We start from the raw sequence: 20,000 nt of genomic DNA, 5'->3' as shown, positions 1-20,000 counted from the left end.
TTAAGTGGTGCAACCACTTCTACATCCAGCAATGTCCGCATGTATCATGTATCATGTATCATGAGCACGAGTGGTGTGCGCATGCGTGAAATTGGAACGAGAGAAGTATGTGACATGGCTGCCACCTGCTGGACGCAAACGATACAGGGAAGAAATTGGAACGATACAGAGAAGAAATTGGAACGATACAAATTGGAAGGATACAGAGAACCAATAGACGGGAGTTGCACCACTTGGTTCACACTGGTGTGATTTTTATTGTAAGTAGAGCCTTGCCTGAGGATCTCAGCTCGCGGGCTGGCTCATAGGGGTCGAGTAAGTCCGAGATGTAGGACGGGGCAAGGCCGGTCGTGGCCTTGAATGTAAAGAGCAGAATTTTAACCCATTCTGACCTGAGATCAGATTCATGCAAGGTTTCCGCCGGACACACACTGGTCTGATGAACCCATTCTGACCTGAGATCAGATTCTAAAAAATGTCAGTCGTTCTTCGATTTTTTCAAAAATAGCAGACCTACAAGCTCGTATCGCGCCACTCGGTGGCGCGATATGAGCTTGTAGATCTGCTATTTTTCAATAGCTAAAGCATGACATGATGCTGACACCAAAATGGGTGCCCGGTCAGAATGGGTTAAGAGGCGGGCTGCTGCATTCTGGACCAATTGTAGCCGTGAATGGATTTTTTCGAAAGACATGAGTAAAGGGAGTTGCAGTAGTCGAGGCGTGAGTAGATGAAAGCGTGGATAACTTTAGTTAAGTCGGGACGTGAGAGGAAGGGTTTGATTTTGGAAATATTGCGAAGGTGGTAGAATGAGGACTGGACAACCTTTTTTACATGGCCCTCCAGGGAGAGGTCGGGATCTAGGGTGACACTTACTGTAGGTTTCTAGCTGCGGGTGTGATGTTCTGGCGTAAGCCGTAAGGAACCAAGGTTGCTTTCTAACGCCAGGGCTCCACTGGGCGCGTCTGCGTCGCGTCTGCGTCAGCGTTGGGAATGTGCCCTTTTAATCAATGGAAGGTGGCTCCACTGCCCGCGTTGCGTCGCGTCTCGCGTTGTGACGCACGCACGCGTGACGCAACGCGCCCAAACGCGCCCAGTGGAGCCCTGGCGTAAGCGCGCTCTATCGGAAGGTGGGACTTCGGTTTTTGTTTGGTTGAGTTGGAGAAAGTTACTGCGCATCCAAACTTGAATGTCGGAAAGGCAGGAGCGCATGTTTGGCTAGGCTATATATTTATTGTATCGCTATGAACACGGAGGGCAAAGTTGCATACTATGCCTTTAGGTTGCAAAAGAGTATCAAAGCATTGTATAATATCACATTAGTAGAACTTTAGTAATTACGAATTATTTAAATAAATACAATATCAGTGTTTTTCGGTAATCTAATTATAAGTCAGGTACATGTTTCTCATTATTATCCAATGCAGATTTCAATCAACACATTTTTTTCCTACATCTATCTAAAGTTTAATCCGTTTCTTATTTTAGTTCAACCTGTGAATGTGAGGATGAGCAGTTAGATCTCTGCTATTAGTTACCAGTTATATTACAGCATAATGGGTAACGATGTGGGCACCCCTGGCAGTGGACAGTGGGTATATGGCAGCACATAGTTGGCACCTCTTATGTTATTCCAAATGGCTCTACACCAGGGGTTTTCAACAGGTGGTCCGTGGACCACTGGTGGTCCGTGAAGGTATTGCGTGTGGTCCCTGACCATGCATTTAGCAATGTAGGATTTGTTGATTTGCTTTAAATGTTCTTTCCGTTGAGAAAAGAAACCGTGTTTCTAGAAAACTAGAAATCTAGTTGAGAAACCGTGAACTGAATGACCTGGTGACCTATGATGAGTCCATCCATGGAGTCATTTACTGACAAGTTGGAGTTCAAGAAATTCAACAGAAAAAGGGAGTTAAAATCTCAAGAAGGGGTGTGCACCGGATTGTCTGGTTGAGTCATTATTATTAGGACATTTTACCAGTAGTAGTCAACGTTTGAGAAACAGTGGGATGTATACACATGGGATGCATATAGCAAGTGTTAACTTACAAAAGCACTAATCTTAGCCCATATCCCCACCCAACACAACAGTGGTCCCCAGGTTGATTCTAAGTCAGGGTGGTGGTCCCTGGTTCACAATCAGTTGAAAACCCCTGCTCTACACCATAAAAGTGTCTGTGCACGGTTGTGTGTTTGAGAGAAGTTAAAGACAGACAAAACTCAGACACAGAGAAACGAGGAAGACTGAATGTGACAACAAACAAGAGCAAGAATAATACAATTTAAAAAAGTGTGCGTGTGTGTGTGTGTGTGTGTGTGTGTGTGTGTGTGCAGGCTGCGTGTGTGTGTGTGTGTGTGTGTGTGTGTGTGTGTGTGCATGTCCAGGTCCATTTGGCTGACCCAGTTGATTGGCAGCAGGATCAGTGAGTCAAAGTGCCAACTTGTGCTACAGTACATGCCGTCACGTAGAGAAGAGAAGAGTCTGCACTGCTGAGTACAACTTGTCGACCTCACTTTGATGTGTGTGTGTGTGTGTGTGTGTGTGTGTGTGTGTGTGTGTGTGTGTGTGTGTGTGTGTATGCGTGTCACTGTTGTTGTGTGTGTGTGTCCGCATCAATGCCTGTATATGATTGTGTGTGTCAGTCTTTCTGTCTCATTCTGTGTGTATGTTATTAGTTGAACTATGGGGGTCAGTTTCCCCTTGATGCATGCATTACATAACCAAGGTTGACAGGCAGCTATTACAAACTCAACACATGAGCACATACTGTGCCTGTCAAAGCTAAACGCTCCGGACAAGAACAACCCCCCCCCCCCCCCCCCGCCCCCCCTCTTCAATAACCTCTCTCCATCCTATCCTCTCTCGACTGCCATACATGGGTCGAAAAGTCACAGAATCACACTTAAACAGCAATGTGTTTGCTGAAAGAGGGCCATTTTCAAACGCCTCTGTCTCAGCAATGAGGGGGAGCGGGGTACAAGTACTGTCACGATCTCCTCATGTTCCTTTTCTACTTTTTGAGCGGTGCCAGCCACTCCTATAGACACCTATGTGTGTCACACAGGGATCTAACGATGTCATTGAAACTCTTTCCATTATGCCCATATTTGGATAGAATGATAGAATTAGGGGAAAACTGTTATTTGGTTCTGTCTCTTCTCTCCCTGACTAAAATGAAAACCAGCTGATGTAAAAGGCATGCAACATAAAGATGACATCATCACTCTCACTCACGAGGGTCTACCAATATCTGTGTGTGTGTGTGTGTGTGTGTGTGTGTGTGTGTGTATATCCCACGTATAGGAAATGACTGCTTAAATGTGAGTTCCCAAAACAAATTAGAATCACAAGTAGGATAGTCTTACTGTTTCTCAGAGGATGCCATGTAGAATATATATGTATATATATATATATACATATATATATATATATATATATATATATATATATATATATATGTATGTATAAGCAATTCACCCCACTAAATCTATGGTCTCTGTAGACATTTTTAAAACACAGCTCAAGACCGATTAGTTTTTACCATCGCTTTTGGCTGGGTTTGTATCTCCCTGCTGCTAGTTGTTTTTAATGTTTGTTTTATGTAATGTTTTCTTTTGAATGTTATTTTATGCTATTGATTTTTGCTTGGATTTTAATTACGTTTTATCTTTCCGTTTTTCTTTATTTGTTCTGTAAAGCACTTTGCGCTGCATGCTGTCATGAAAGGTGCTCTATAAATAAAGTGTATTATTATTATAAAGCCAGCTAGTTAACTAAATTAGACAAAGTTGATGCTGCCTATATTCGATTTTCATTAAAAAGCAGCCATTTGTCTTCTGCGACATTTGTGTGTCAGCATTGCCTCCACATCTCAAATAACGATTTAACATCAAACGATTGTTACCTTCCCTCTTGTTACTTAGCTTCTCTAAAGACATTTCCCCTAGAGTCCTCTAGGACTGAAGAGAGATAATGAATAGAGAGAAATTGTGATTAAACTGAGCCAATGCATGGCTGTGTGAGAGAGAAACCCGGGGGTAAACCTGAGCAGGTTCAAGCCAGCACAGCCCTTAGAAGGCAGTGATTCCAAGCATGGTTCGGCAGTGAACGTGCCAAAAATGTGCGACGCATCAAGGAGCTTCAAACAAACGGAGCACGGAATGGAGTTAATTGCATATGCTCTGATCACATCAACAACAGTCGAGTAAAACTGCCTGAAATCCCACAGAATCAAATCTAATCTCAGAGTGGAGGTGGCTCTTAAGTGAATCATGCAATTCTCAACCAAATGTTACTGAACCCCTTTGGGAACTACAATCTCTAAATCTCTGAATTATCTTGGAGTGATCTCTCCTCACCTCATTGAAGCGTGCCACCAGGTCCTCCACAGCGTTGCTACGCTGTACATTGTGGGTGGGCATGGGGGGTGCCGACAGAGAGGCCTTGAGGTTGGGGTGGCGTTTGATTTGACATTCAGAGCTGCCCAGGTCTCGTGTGAGGAAACAGAGGTAGTCCAGAGGAAAGACCTGGAGACAGAGACACATTATAAACTCGGACGTTCGGAAATTTAAGTTTGGTCGGTAATTCTTCCCCTTTAATAATACCAATTGGTATTGTATTTTATATCGTTTTTCTCGTTGATTAGTCACCTTTACAGCTTGTAAGGATTGGGCATACCTGGAATGAGTAACACAGCTAAACGTGTGGGTAGCTCCTCCAAACAATGTGACAAAATGGCAAATGGTTGGTATTCACCCTTGTGAGTTGCTTACCGAATAGGATGATTGCACTCTCCCACAGTAATAAGGAAAGAAATCACACCCGTGTGAACTGAGTGGTGCAACTCCCCTCTCCCCCCCCCCCCCTCCTCTCCTCTCTCTCTCTCTCTCTCTCTCTCATTAGAAGGCAACAGTGCAGCACTAATACTATCTCTCTCTCTGTTTCTGGCAAACAGCGCCCCTACTGGTACTCAGTCATACTTGTGCTCATTAATACATACATACATAAATAGGTGAACACATGAACACATAGGTGAACACGGACATTGCTGGTTGTAGGAGTGGTTGCACCACTCAAAAAAACAACACATATTGGCATACCGTATATTACCAAATAACAGCCCATGCTCAAATAGCCTAACCTGACGCTGCCAGATCCAAGAAGCTTGCTACACAAATTTGTTTCACAGCTTATTGGGATCTGGGATCGCGGAAGCAAATTCGATGACGGGGCTGTTCCTTTTTTTCAAGATACTTGGTAGATGATTGGATGGGACTGTCTGTCTATCACCGTGTGGGCGTGCAAACACAACCAATCATATTGACGTGCTCACGCTGATTGGCTCGAACCGGGAGCGGTTCGGTGTTAGCTGAACTCCCTGAGAGGTCCCAGATGGTTGTGGTGTTGGGGAACATGGTTACCCAATACCGCCCCCATCTGGCAAAGTCAGGTTACAAATAGCCGCCCAGCACCTAATAACGGCCCAGGTTCTGACACCATTTTGCGTAATAACCGCCTCCTTCAAATAACCGCCCTCGTCCATATAAGTGCCCATGGGCCGTTATATGCAAACTTAAATCAGCCTCAGCCCTCATTTATATTATTATATGCGTGTTCACCGTGTTGAGTTTGCAGATCTCCGCACGCCACTCGATCACCTCACAACAGCACAACACGAGTCCTCCACATCCATAAAATAAATCTAGGCTATAGTTTCACAAGTGCCTCCTATGCACAACCAATTGTTTTAATGCAAAGTGGTATATATTCTGTGAAATGTTTATTGTCATCCGTGTATCTACAAGCTCCAAGTGTTGCATGACAGCGCTTTGTGAGTTTGCAGATCATCCATTTTCGGTGCGCGGCGTGCGCCAGCCAGGTCCTCACAAGTATAGTACTATAAAACACCTCGGCGCAACAAGTCCTCGGAGCAACAAAAATGTTGATATTTAAATTGTGCTATTCTCGGTCAATCTTGAACCGATTGTTCTAATTCCAAATGGCCTATAATCCGTGAAGTGTAACTTTTCATTGGGTGAAAATCTACCGGTACGTAGGCCTACAGTGAAATTAAATCATGTATTTGTATCATGTATTATCAATCAGAACATGTAGTGGTTACACCTGTGTGTTGATACGCTCCCTCTTACAATTAAATCAAAATGCATTGCCTGCAATGTTTATTGTTTACCATACTAAAAAAAGATGACTGCATGGAACTGTATGTAACCAGGTGCAGACCGGTGCAAAAAGCCGTGACCGGTGTGCAAAGAAATAGCAGATCTACAAGCTATAGCAGATCTACAAGACCTACAAGCTCACAACGCGCCGACGCGTTAGGCATGCGGTACGTGCTAAAGTGACCAACAGAACCACATTGGCTGACTTGCAACAAATCCTGATTGAGGAATGGGATGCCATCCCACAGTGAAATGTGGCTAGGTTGGTGCCCAGCATTAGGAGAAGGTGCCAAGCTGTGTATGGATCATCCACACACTTTGTGTTGTTTTTTTCCTTATTACTGTGGCAACAAGGGAATTGGAACGCCCAGTCCTTAACCCATTCTGACCTGAGATCAGATTCTAAAAACGTCTATTACATCCTGACAGTTTCATTATTAACCCATTCTGACCTGAGATCAGATTCTAAAAGTGTCTTCGATTTTTCAAAAATAGCAGACCTACAAGCTCGTATCGCGCCACTCGGTGGCGCGATATGAGCTTGTAGATCTGCTATTTTTAAATAGCTAAAGCACGACACGATGCTAACACCAAAATGGGTGCCCGGTCAGAATGGGTAAAAGCTATATCTCGTTGTAAAGGTGCCTAATCAACAATAAAAACGATATAAGTTACGTTTCCAAACTTTGTCTCTTTGTGCCGAGTTTATATAGACAGACGGATGGTTAGATAAGAAGAAATACCAACATGCTCCCTGAGAAAACATACTCGGGGAGAATAAAACACAAGGACAGCAAAAACAGACAGAGAAAACAAAGAGGCAAAACCGATGCAAAATACAGAGATTAATAATGCTAACAATTACCGAATTTAATTAATCCCAATCTCACTGAATTGAATTTATCCCAATCTTTGCAGAGTAGATGTGTGATTATTACCACTGTCACAGTCTAATTCAATCTATGGAAGCGAAACCGTGTCCATCAACACAGAAATGATTACATGTTTAATCATGTAATCATTGTGTGTGTGTGTGTGTGTGTGTGTGTGTGTGTGTGTGTGTGTGTGTGTGTGTGTGTGTGCGCGCGCTCGTGCGTGCGTGCTTCCCACCCACCCGCTGGTACAGCTGCTGCTCCTGTTGGGTGAGGATGCATGCGATCTCTTCGGGGAACTGGACCAGATGACGCAGCTCGGCCAGCTCCTTGCTGATCCCACTGACACTGGGAGGCAGAGAGCTGCTGCTGGTCATACTGTTAGCCAGCTGACGCTCTGCATGGACACAGAGAGACAGACCATTTACAATCAATCATTAGTTGAAACCTATAACCACTTTGAACCCCAACGTCCCTATCATCGTCCCGTCATCTATACGCTTTTGCCAGTAGTCAGTGCCTCTGGGCTATTGGTGTGTGCCCTTTCCAGCTTGTTTGTTTGCCTGTCTGAAATGACTCAATGTGCTGTGTTATGACCTGGCTCTTAGGCCACAACAAAAGGAGGAAGACACACGGCTGTTTAAAAGTGAACAAACCAATATTTATGGCAACTCAAAGCTTTCAGCCACACGCACACGCAAACGGCGTTTTCGGCCACTCAAACGGAGGTTTTTGGAAACGGATAAATAAGTGAAGATTTTCGAAAAATATCAGTGGAGCTGTGTAGTCATGCCAAACGGAGCATTTGAGAAACGATGATGTCACCGCTTATTAGCGCATATCATTTTGACTATAGGTGAGAAATGCAGCTTGTGCCTCCATGGAAACTACACGGATATCAATCAGATTGTTCATGTTTATATATCACTGTTAACAACTTTAAAACGTATCATATGTTGCATCAACTGCAGCGAGCAAAGGCTCTGCTCTGCTGCATCCAATAATAAATACATCAGCCAACTAGTCCAGTGCGGACTGGTGATTTCATTTGTATTGGTGCAGAGTGCGAAGCTTGAACAATAGGTTAATTGCGGACCGCTACAGATAAACTGTGGATATTAACCTACCAATAAGGACCCGACCCAGGCCAAATGCCATTGTGCAGTAGCCTACACCAACAAGTCTATGCATGGTGTGTACCGTGTGTGCATAGCCGCATGTGAAACTATATCGTGCTGTATTTTGCTCTCCATTTCATGGTCATGGTCATGCGAGGAGAGCGAGAGAGGGGGTGCAGAGAGTGAGAGAGAGGTGTGAATGGAATCGCATCAAATAGCGTGGTTGGTGAGAAGAAAGTATACAGATCTCCAACTCATTACCTGACATATGGGGGTTATGTGTAAATTGGTCACCAGAGGCCAAAAGTGGCTCAACTATGTACACCTCTAGGTTGCCCTTGTTCGATAATGCAATCTTTCTAAAGCAATAGCTCATGGTCTGGATGGACAGACTGAAGGACCGAGAGGTAAACAGTATAGAAGAGAGATTGTCAAGTGTTTTGTTCTCTTAATAAAGTAACGTCTATTCTGTTTTCTGACAATAAACATGGATGTATCATTTGTTAAACATTTCACCCTTTGGTAAACAAGGCACTCGTTATGTAGAGTAACTCCTTTTATTACCTAATAAAGGATGAAACCATTTAAAAGTGTACACAAAACAAAGGAAAATTCAATGTTATCGGTCTGCTGAGCCTTTTAACTTGGAGTACTCCCCTGTCAGGCTAAACAGGTCAATTAGGCCCGGTAATGTCCTCTTTCTTAAAGCTTACACCTCCAAGAGGAATAGGACTCGGTACCACTGACAGTTTTTGTATTGAGATGAGGTCGTCAATAATATCAATTCAGTGCTCTCGCTGTGGTGCGTGACGTGACTCCTACTGGTGTCTATAAACGTTGGGGACAAACAATCAGTCCTCTAACGGTTGCCCTCTCTCTGATGACCCACTACACCTCAGTCACTGGAGAGAAGCAAAAATCGATCTCCACTCAGCAGCTGTGCTTGAGTTACAGTCCAGACCATGGCATCGATTAAGCAAGTGGTAAAACCCATGTGGTAATACAGAAATTGGCCTCGCTCTGCGCCCTTTCGCATTATGGAAGCCGTATCGGCCCGTGTTGAACGCACACACATATGGCATACGACGTTCCTGAATATTTTAGCATTGTGGGAATGTCCATATGTTAATTATTTTCGCTTTGCGCAATTTGCTATTAAGCCCCTTGACCTATAAAAACACTCGGCGCATAGCGATTCGACGTGGGTCTGACCACCTCTTAAATGCAAAAAGCACTGTTTGATTTTACACTTGAGCGGCTCTGGGCTCTGCCAGCTCACAATGCATCACATTCATTCATTAAAACTATGAACTCTGACTGCAGGGGGATATATAATGATCATTATAACAATGTGCAAGAAAATATTTAAAAAGAAGATAGAACTTTATATTTGTGGACAATCAAAATATGTTTTTTATTTTAATGTGGTGTCATTAAAATTAATCTGGATATGGCAGACTCACTATCTAGAAAATAAAAACATGGCACTTCATTTAAAATAGGTTACAGACCCCTGTTATATGCGCTTCTTTTGGGATTATTTTAATAGACCTATTTACTTGTTTCTATGAGACATGGCAACAGCGCTCTTTGCTGCGGCTTTCTTTGGTAAAATGATGAGATTAGAAACGGCCATAATTCTTTCATTTCTCAACCTTTAAAAATAACTTTATAAAAACATCTCCATAATCCTTGGGAAGTTTGCTTTCATACGCCGTATCACAGCCGATTCAAGTCTTCTTGGACAGGGAACACACGCACACATGCACAGATAGACAGAGAGACAGCCAGACGCACGCACACCTTTTTCGCAAATATGTGTCATCTAAAGTTTAAGTGATTCAGTGGAATCATTCTGAAATTATTTTACACATGGACCCTAGAGTCAAGTACATCCACAAGCTCACAATCTGTTACAGCATGATGCGTTGTGATGTACACTGGCTATTTTTGCTATTGACGTATACAACATATTATGTAGGAGGGAGGGTTTCTGTTTTATTCAGATAGGACAGTGGACAGTGGTTCTCAAAGTGAGGTCCAGGGGTTTGAGAACCACTGAGATAGGAAAATGTAGAGACAGGAAGGCAAAGGGTGAGAGTGAGAGAGGGAAAGACACAGAGACATAATACCATGAGTCTGATTCAAACATGGTTCCTCGTCACAACTCAACGGGGTGCAGGTGATCAGTGCACTAACTGGTTGCACCTGAAGCAACCCCGTTTGTCGTTGTCCATTGATTATGTTATTTAGGATTAATGTGTTGCACTTTGTTTACAGCGCGCCACTGTTGCCATGAAGGCTAGCACTGGGAAAAACAAGACATACATTGAGTACCAGGAATCAGACACACACACGTTGTGGGAATTGTCGCCTGTCTTGCGAGCGCACACTGTTAGACTGCTTGTTTGTCACACACACACACACACACACACACACACACACACACACACACCCCCCCCCTATATCCTGGGTAACCCTTGAGATGTGCTACAGGTAGCCATGGTAACAGCATTTACTGCTCTGCAGGGGGAAAAACGTATTTGTAGTTTCATTTGTGGATCTGGCACAGGAACAGCTTCTGAAATTGTGTGTGTGTGTGTGTGTGTGTGTGTGTGTGTGTGTCTCACACTGTGAGAAGGGCAATTGAGAGATGAAGAGAGAGTCAGAGAGACAATAGAAATAGAAAATCACACTCCTCTGAGCACAGATCCCAGCCAGGATGGGTCACGTCACCATGAGGCAGATTTCAAACATTTTCATTTGGGGTGGCAGTCAGGTCTTTCTTGAGCTACTGTGAATGTACTGTACAGTACGTACAAACTTTTTTCCACAGCAATCGGATGCAGCATTCATAATTTAATTTGTGGCATTTTGTGCAAAACGGCACACTCCCCCCAAACTTTGGAAGTCAATCGTATAGCCAATGATAATGAGGCAAATGACAAATCTGACAGTTCGGTGTTGATTATATGACTGTAGAGATAATCTTTACTGATTGGTGTGAGGTTTTAACAGAATATGTAAGAGTAATGCAAATTAATTTTGTTCATGAGGGGGGGAGAGAGAGAGAGGGGGGGGGGGGGGGGTCAGGGATGTCATCAGAAAAAGCAAAAAGGGCAAGAAAACAGTAATCCTCCACTCCACTGGAAAATATATGGGAATCTTCCATTCCCTAAAAGAGAAGAGAGAAAAAAGGCACATCCCACATCCCAGAGAGAGAGAGAGAGAGAGAGAGAGAGAGAGAGAGAGAGAGGAAACGAGAGTAGAAGAGAGAGATGGGGGGTGCGCTGAGACTGAGCGATAAAGAGGGATAGGGAGGAAGGTTTAAGTGGAGGGAGTGTAGTTGTGTGGTTTACAGTTACACAGTCCAGCAGGTGTGTGTGTGTGTGTGTGTGTGTGTGTGTTCTCTATCACACTGAGCACTATAGCAGCTACACTGCATAGAGAAAAACCAGAGGTAAGTTTATGTAAACTGTACTGACCCAACGGATGTTATTTGCCAAAGAAATGCATAGTAAATAATCAGGCGAGGACACTTTCAGTGATAAATGAAATCCCAAACACCTACACCGCAAGCGGTTGAAATTATTTTGAGATTGAAATGTGGACCTGAACCAGGGACCTAAACAGAGTTTGAGTGTACACCACAAAACACTACACTGTAGACCACGACACAGATCAAGGTGCACACCGTTTGCAAAAGAAATTGTATAGGAAAACGGCTGAGCCCACCTGGCATCACATTTTTCAAAATGGTGCATACATTGCCTAAATGGCTTCATCCTGAAGCACTTGTATACAGTAAATCAAATATAATAATTTGACTGTGTATAGTGATGTGGCTTGAAGATGGGTTAATCACGCTCTCATAGTGTATTCTCTCTGTCTCCACTTGTTGCTTTACCTGCCAGATCATAAGAACATCTCGCTAATCGTCCTTAGCATCCATTAGCTTTCAGTAAAAAAAAGAAAGCACTAGCAACAACCTTTGGCAACTGTAATGGATACCCTTTGTAATGTCAAAAGCAATACATACATATTTAAACTAGAAGCTGCCAACTTGCACTTTGCACACAAGTTGGCCATGAATGGCCTACTTGTGCACGAGCAGAGCACGCAACTTACCTCTGACTCTTGTCAACTTATCGTCCCCCCCCCCCCCTTCTGCCACGCCCGGTGTTGTCGCTCGGCCAATCACGGATTGTATATTTGGTGGATGTCGGTGGCTCCCCTCGGTGGTATGTTGGTGCTGTCGCTCGGCCAATCAGGGATTGGCTGATGACATAACTATGTATGTTTATGTAAAAACGGTGGCACCAAAAATACACAATCCCTGATTGGCCGAGGGAGTCACCGACATACACAGCCGAAAACAGTACTTGCGCTCTGCTCGCGCAAGTAATAAATATATTGCATTGCTTAGTCAATTATAAATGGCATGTACATAAAAAGCGATATATATATATATATATATATATATATATATATATATATATATACATACAGTATATATCTCACACCTGTGTGAAGTGAGGGGCGCTCTTATCATCATACTAGGGCCAGCACCCCTCAAAATCAAAATGTTGTAAACTGTGCGAATGCTTTAATAATAAACTGTGGCTCAATTACTGTACTATAGTTTTGCATTTTGGTTAGTTTTGCACTCCTAGTTTTGGTTATTTCATAGTTTGAGTTAACAATAATAACCAGTGTCCAACCATCAGTCTCTTAAAGGGTAAGACCACTTTTTTGGAGGTTTGGGTTGTTTTCTTACCTTATTATGGTCAAACTAGTCCAGTCCAGGAGTTATTTCGCTCCATTGTGCAGTTTTATAGAAAATAACTTTATAAAAATACCAGCCCAATGAGCCCATTGACTTACATTGTAGCCGGGAAACAGCTCTCAAAGTCACTCTTTTAGCACATGAACGAACGCAACAAAAGCTGATTCTGACAGTTTATGACATCAGGAAAACTCATGCGGTTTTATTTTCGTGTTTTAACGTATATTTATAAAGGTACTATTTTGTTTGGAGAGACACTGAAGCTGCAATGCGGTCTTCCGTTTCCGGTTTCATTTGTAAACAAGGAAGCACGCTGGCTGCCTGTGTTGTACGCTGAGAGCACCCAATCCATCTGCAGTCGAGCAGTACCCGACACAGACACCCACGGCAAGCAGTCATAAGTTTGTAGGCTTACGATACTTTTAGAACGGAGGATGAAGTGCGCTGTTCCAGATTGTTGCAGTTAGAGTTGGACCAATCGGATCGTAGTACCGCGTCACGTGAAAACAGAAGTGATTCGGTTGGCGTAAGCATACCTACCAGATCTTCTTTCTACACAAATTAGTCAAAACAAGACAACGTTGACATTTTTTATTAAAAATAAAACCGCATGAGTTTTCCTGATGTCATAAGCTGTCAGAATCGGCTTTTGTTGCGTTCGTTCATGTGCTAAAAGAGTGACTTTGAGAGCTGTTTCCCGGCTACAATGTAAGTCAATGGGCTCATTGGGCTGGTATTTTTATAAAGTTATTTTCAAAAAAACTGCACACTGGAGCGAATTAACTCCTGGACTGGACTAGTTTGACCATAATAAGGTAAGAAAACAACCCAAACCTCAAAAAAAGTGGTCTTACCCTTGAAGTATGCTGGCCCTCATCACCGGCTCCGCTCCCCCAGCAATCCTTTTGAAGTGGAAATCATGCCATGGTCAGGTCCACATGAATTTCATGATTACTTCATTAATTATGCTAATTATCCCTTTTATCTTTTATTTTTTATCCCACGATTTTGCAACCCAGTTTTTCACCCAGTGTCAATTATCTAATGTAATCATGGGCGCTAGACTTCCTCTGCCAAACTGGGGGGGGGGGCAGCGGACTGACGTCATGCTTCCTTCTATGCATGAGGAGTCCAAGCTGCTTCTTTTCACCTGACAGAGGGCAGTTTCCCCGGCCGGACGTAGCGCGTGGAAGGAACAAGTTATACCTACCATAGGGTACACGGGGAGAAAATGCAAACTCCACACAGAAAGGCCCTTTCGCCAACCCCGCCGCGGGTATGGGCACTGATGAGGCGGAGGAGAGAACACGCCCCCCAATGTCCACAGCATCCCCAGCGGGAATCGAACCCAGGACCTTCTAGCTGTTAGGCGACAGCACTAGCAACCGTGCCACCGTGTCCCCGTCTCCCTTTTATCTAAGCATGCAGTGACTCAGTCAGATAGCTCTGACTGTCAGTTTCAGATGTGTCCTGTAATGACTGCAATGACTTAAAAGTGAAGGAGCATTAACAGTCTATATCAGACCTCTCCGCCAAGCCGAAGGCAGGGTTTTTGCAAAGATCTGTTTTGGATCCCGAAGTCCGGTTTTAGAAACATGATGAATAATATAGAATTTTAGTGAGCATGAAACGGGGGAAGGGGATGCTCATCTGCATGCTGAAAAAGGAGCCCTTTCTCATTGTGTGTGTGTGTGTGTGTGTGTGTGTGTGTGTGTGTGTGTGTGTGTGTGTGTGTGTGTCAGGCCAATGTCTGCATAGATCCCGTTCAGAATGGTGGAGGGAGGGAGCAGATTGCCTTTTTAAAGATTCTTCCTTTATTTTTCAGTTGATCATTGTGTTGATCATTGAGTTCACATTGGCTCACATTGAGAGACACAGGAAATAAGGGGGGCAGGGGGTGATGATGACACAGTATAGTTTTGTCAAATGGATATTAACCCGCGGCACGGCATCTTTGTTCACTGAGCCGTCAGAGTGCTCCGCTTATTGAGCACACATCCAGCTGTAAATCTAATGCCTCATCAGTGACGCTGCTGACGCATGACACACGCATCACGCACGCACACACACACACACACACACACACGCTTCACGCACGCACGCAGCCACAGACCCCAGAAAACAGAACTCAAAACACCTCCTGGATACAAAAGTGCCAATATCTATACATCAACTACTGTAAAGCCGTTTGATTTCTCCGTCCCTGATAATGCAAAATGACCCAAAAGTGGTTCATCTTATCCGTTTATCCCCAAAAGTAAGGGATAATCTATGTCGAGTTGTACAGTTATTGAAAAAATAATGCAGGATGTCTTGGCAAATAATAACCCACCAATGTGAAGTGGAGGAGGGTTTGCCTTGCGTGTGTTCTTTTTCAGAGTAGATTATGCTGCTTACTGTATGCCATGGCCACTCAGTGACCATTAAATGTGCAATGTTTTGGGACAATAAGCTCTTGGAATAGAAACTTGACATGATGGCAAGACTGTTGAGTGAATGAAAGTACTGGGATTTGGCGGAAGTACCGTCCAAGGAAGTGACGGATCCGTTTACGTGTTGTGATTGGTCGAGAAAATAAGTTTCCAGGCGAAGTAGACACTATAGTCCCACCCTGCTTGCACACAAGCAGGCCATGCGGCAAGGCGCAAGTTGGCACCTCGACAGAGTGCATTTCTAGTTATAATAATAATTATTATATTATTACTATGTCCAGCTTTGAGGGTTGTCCTAACCCAAACATCAAATTCCATTGACAATGAATGGCCAGCTTTGAGTGTTTATGTAACACAAACACTGAGTAAACACAAACATTGAAGACGAAGGTGAAGACACAAAATGGCTAATTGCAGGAATGAGATGACGTATGATGATGTATGATGATAAGAGCGCCCCTCACTTCACACAAGTGTGATTTTTAGTATTATTATTGTTGTCGTTCATCAGATTTAAAACACTAACTGGACTGTCTGCCCTAGACTCCAAGAATAACATTCATCTTTCAGGAAATATAATGCACAAATCCAAAACAAATAAATCACTGGAATGAACTACTTTGACAGCAGACTTTAATTCTATTTATTTTTTATATATATAATTTCAATACAAAATCTTGAGCCATGTTTTCCTTCCTTCCTTCCTTCCTACAAAAAAAAACAGTCTCTCATGCTGGCATCCAGGAATAAACATAATCTTAGATTGGTGAGGTGCTTGCCACTGCAGTGACATATTCCAGACATGAACAGCGGAATAAAACTTAATTGTTTACTTTCTCAGTGACGGGCAGGACATCGGTAGGAATCAATTGAGAGTTATGCTGAAGCAAAGTCTGCTTGAAAATAACCCACCGCTATTAAACACATTGGCACGGCCCTCACGTGGGGCTCTGCTATGAGTAAGCCTGTAAGAAATTCTGGGCCCTGACCCACAGAATTGGCAAAATAATAACATCATCACGACATGCAACCAAACTATACCGTCATGCCAATTACTTTTAGGATGGAAACAAAGCTATCATTGTGCCATAGTGTTGCGTTTAAGAACTGGTAGAATGTGAACAACCAGTTCTGGAAATGCCAACTCAACCAGGAAATATCCCATGGATTCAAACACTTTCCCACACCCTGTACAGTGTATACAGTATCCGTAGTGTTAACCCATTCTGACCTGAGATCAGATTCATACGAAGGTTTCCACTGGACACACACTGGTCTGATGAACCCATTCTGACCTGAGATCAGATTCTAGAAATGTCAGTCGCTCTTCGATTTTTCAAAAATAGCAGACCTACAAGCTCGTATCGCGCCACTCGGTGGCGCGATATGAGCTTGTAGATCTGCTATTTTTAAATAGCTAAAGCATAACATGATGCTGACACCAAAATGGGTGCCCGTTCAGAATGGGTTAACTTACACACAGTATACGTTTGGCACATGCGCATGAACACACAAATCGCGAACAAAAAAAGCAAGCCGTATCAGAAGCAGACACACAAATGGAAGGACTCAAGTGAGTCGCACACACGCACGGTGGCAGCAGTGCCAATCGACTTATTGACAATGTTGAGTTACTCTAGGGAGTTTCTCTGCTGACTCACACACTCACATACAGTATGTCGATATGTGTACACACATACTGTACACTCATCACGCATAAAAGGGGAGGGCTACTATACGACAGATAAACGACCATCCTCAATCCTCACACAAGTCTTTAATCTACATAATGGAGCAAACAAGGAGTAAAGTATAGGACAGAATTAGTTCTTTGATAATATGTGAGCTCTTTGCCACAATACGCCAAGACCCCCGGCAAAGACCACCATACAGCCCCATGCAGAGCTTCAGAAACCTGCCAGCAGACATTTAGCATTTCATTGCTGGAAACCTCGTACTGTATGTTCAAAACCGTTCCATTATGAATAAATAAATTAACATTTATAAAAGTAGTGAAAATGGGAAAGCTCTACAAGCTCACAATGCATCGCAACCCATTGTGAGCTTGTAGATCTGCTATTTTCACTACTTTTGTGGGACACTTTTGTATGATGAATTAGGGCATTCATTCGTGAAAAAACATCAAACGTTGAAATATGGAGATCCCAGGTTTCTGCCTGACAGCAACGATTTGATAGTTGGCAACACAACAGGTCAACTGACCTGCTAAGTTCACTTCAAAATAGTATGAAAAAAGCTTGAATATTTCCTTTGTCCTATTAAGATAATCCAACATTTAATATTCCTTTTCTATGATATCGTGTATACGATGCATATTTGAAAATTTGGACTACACAGGTTTAGTCTTCCGATCATCGCAAACGGACGCAGACAAAATTGTTTTTAACGCTTCTGTAGCATCCCATTTCCTATAGGATGCCCCACTGGGAGGACAAGAAGGATGTCTACCTGTTGAACACGAGGAAGCAAGCATTTAATTCCTCTCATTTGATTGGAGCTATTAGATTTACCATGGAAAACTAGGTCACAAACAGTGTTGATTTGAGCTACAGCACCATTAGATTCACCATGGCAAACTAGGTTACATACAACAGACACCTCGGGTGTCACATCATAGAAACGTTAATGAACGTCTATAAGTTCACAGTCTATTCATACAAGTGATCTTATAATCACTGCTCAAAAACACAGCAGCGGCAGCACATCACATAGAATAGATGAGGGTCGCTTATAGGGTCCACGTTTACACTCTCAAGAGTTAAATTAAAACAATGCATCATTTACCGTACTAACCCACAGAGTCAAATCCATTTGTAACTCTAAGACAGTACACATGTAACCAGAATATGGACCATTACCTTGCCCATTTGGTTACATTTGTACGCTCTCAGAGTTAAATTACCACTAAGGATTTGACTACGCGGCGTCACCAGTGTCTGTACTGTACTCACTGAGCAGCTTGCAGTCCGTTCTGTGAGAGGGCTTCATGGTTGTCAGATTCAGCTGAGCGCTCAGGTTGGCATTGGCTCTGCCTCCCACAATGACAGCTCAGTGCCCGAGTGAACCAAATACACTTGTCCACATTTCAGCTGACAGTCCCTTGCTGCAGCTGTTCCCTCTGCCTCTCTCTCTCTCTCTCTCTCTCTCTCTCTCTGCCACTCTCTCTTTCGCTCTTCTCTCTCTCTGCAACGTGCTCTCTCCTTTTCTCTCTCTCACTGGCCAGCCTCCTATTTCTTTCTCCCACTCCCTATTTCTTTCATTAGTTATACTTTCTAACTTGAATTGTGATTCTGCTCTCTCTCACCTGCTTTACTCTCTCTTCCTCTCCTCAACAAACCATTTCTCTCCGTTTCCCTCCCTTTCCCCTCCTCCCACTCTTCGCTGACAGCATACATAGTTTACAGCCATGTGCTAGAGTTAGAGGAGCCAACTCACTGCATAGTACACACACACACACACACACAGGCTAGGGCTGAACGATTGGGGGGAAATATATATCTAATTGCAATTTTCCAGACTAATATTGCAATTGCGGTTAACAGTATAACTGCAGTACCGTCCACGACATTAAGTCCAGTCCACATCAGTGATTCACAATGCAACGAAAACATTGCAATATGTTGCAGAGCAAAAGTTGCAGCTGAATTGACTGGCCAGCAAAGTTTGGGGATTATGTTGCAAGTGGTTGCAAGTTGCAAATGGTTGTGTTGGTGTGGACTGGGCTTTGATACCGTCAACGTAGATGGTTATTTAAGGGCCTACATTATAGTGGTCCAATGGCTTCTTGGAAATTGAAGATATGTTAACTATACAGTATACTGATCTACACGCACCATGCACAGAATTTGATCCTATGCAATTTTGCTGGAGACCCCCTGGAACTACCTCAAGGACCCCTGGGGGTCCCCGGACCCCACTTTCAGAACTACTGGACTAGAACAGCGGAGAACAAAAAACAATCCTGGAAACATCCCAATAAAGGAATACTACCCCAAAGTCTTTGGATTGGTTCTGCAATGCTGTTATTCTTGACATTTCCAAATAGTTTCAACGCAGAAAACAACACGCGGTACACTTGGATGTGGATGTGTTCTTGCAGACCCCCCACCCCCCTCCACACACACACACACACACACACACTTACATAAACGCACCAAACGCATGCACACAGGGCCATGCTCAAATACACACAAAAGCCATCCGACTGACAGTCCATTAGCGAGGTGTTCCTACAGTAACATAAACAGTGTTGTGTTGACACAGAAGCTCCATGAAACAAAAAGACATTTCTCATGAGGACATACGCGGTAGTTATGATCTCCCCATCTGTCCGTTTCTATGCCTGAATGTACATGTGTACATTTCTTTTCTGTGCACACAGATCCATGTGCGTGTTCAAGTAAGCCTCTGTCTCTCTAAAACACACATTGACCACAGAACAAGGCATATACACATACTGTAAGCCTATAAATGCCAATAATACGCCGTATACATGCATTTCACAGTGTTCATTTAACGTTGACAGTGTCCATTTTACACCCTCAGATGTTAAATCAACACAGAACACAGAGGAGAAGATTTGGACTGTGTG

At 43.3% G+C, this 20,000-nt stretch overlaps 2 protein-coding genes across 3 annotated transcripts in view; one reads left to right on the top strand and one right to left on the bottom strand.

The window, feature by feature from the left end:
* The window catches only part of LOC310874920 (leucine-rich glioma-inactivated protein 1-like), a 429,872-nt gene that overhangs the window by 195,751 nt on the left and 214,121 nt on the right, over positions 1 to 20,000 (top strand). The gene's annotated exons all lie outside the window — the stretch shown is intronic.
* Positions 1 to 20,000, bottom strand: part of plce1 (phospholipase C, epsilon 1) — a 141,191-nt gene that overhangs the window by 53,924 nt on the left and 67,267 nt on the right. The window contains exons 1-3 of one of the 2 annotated variants that reach the window (XM_083787835.1): positions 18,361 to 18,440; positions 7,295 to 7,449; positions 4,360 to 4,527 (exon numbers count right to left, since the gene is read on the bottom strand). In XM_083787835.1, the coding sequence (XP_083643961.1) occupies positions 4,360 to 4,527; positions 7,295 to 7,449; positions 18,361 to 18,397 (360 nt within the window). In that variant the 5' untranslated portion in view covers positions 18,398 to 18,440. Of the gene's footprint in view, positions 1 to 4,359; positions 4,528 to 7,294; positions 7,450 to 18,360; positions 18,441 to 20,000 lie in introns of those variants that run through there. The other variant, XM_083787834.1, reaches the window with a different exon arrangement.

This window comes from Protomyctophum parallelum, assembly GCF_964188405.1.
Source record: "Protomyctophum parallelum genome assembly, chromosome: 17".
NCBI classification, from domain to species: Eukaryota; Metazoa; Chordata; class Actinopteri; order Myctophiformes; family Myctophidae; genus Protomyctophum; species Protomyctophum parallelum.
This window is presented reverse-complemented; position numbering and strand designations above follow the sequence as displayed.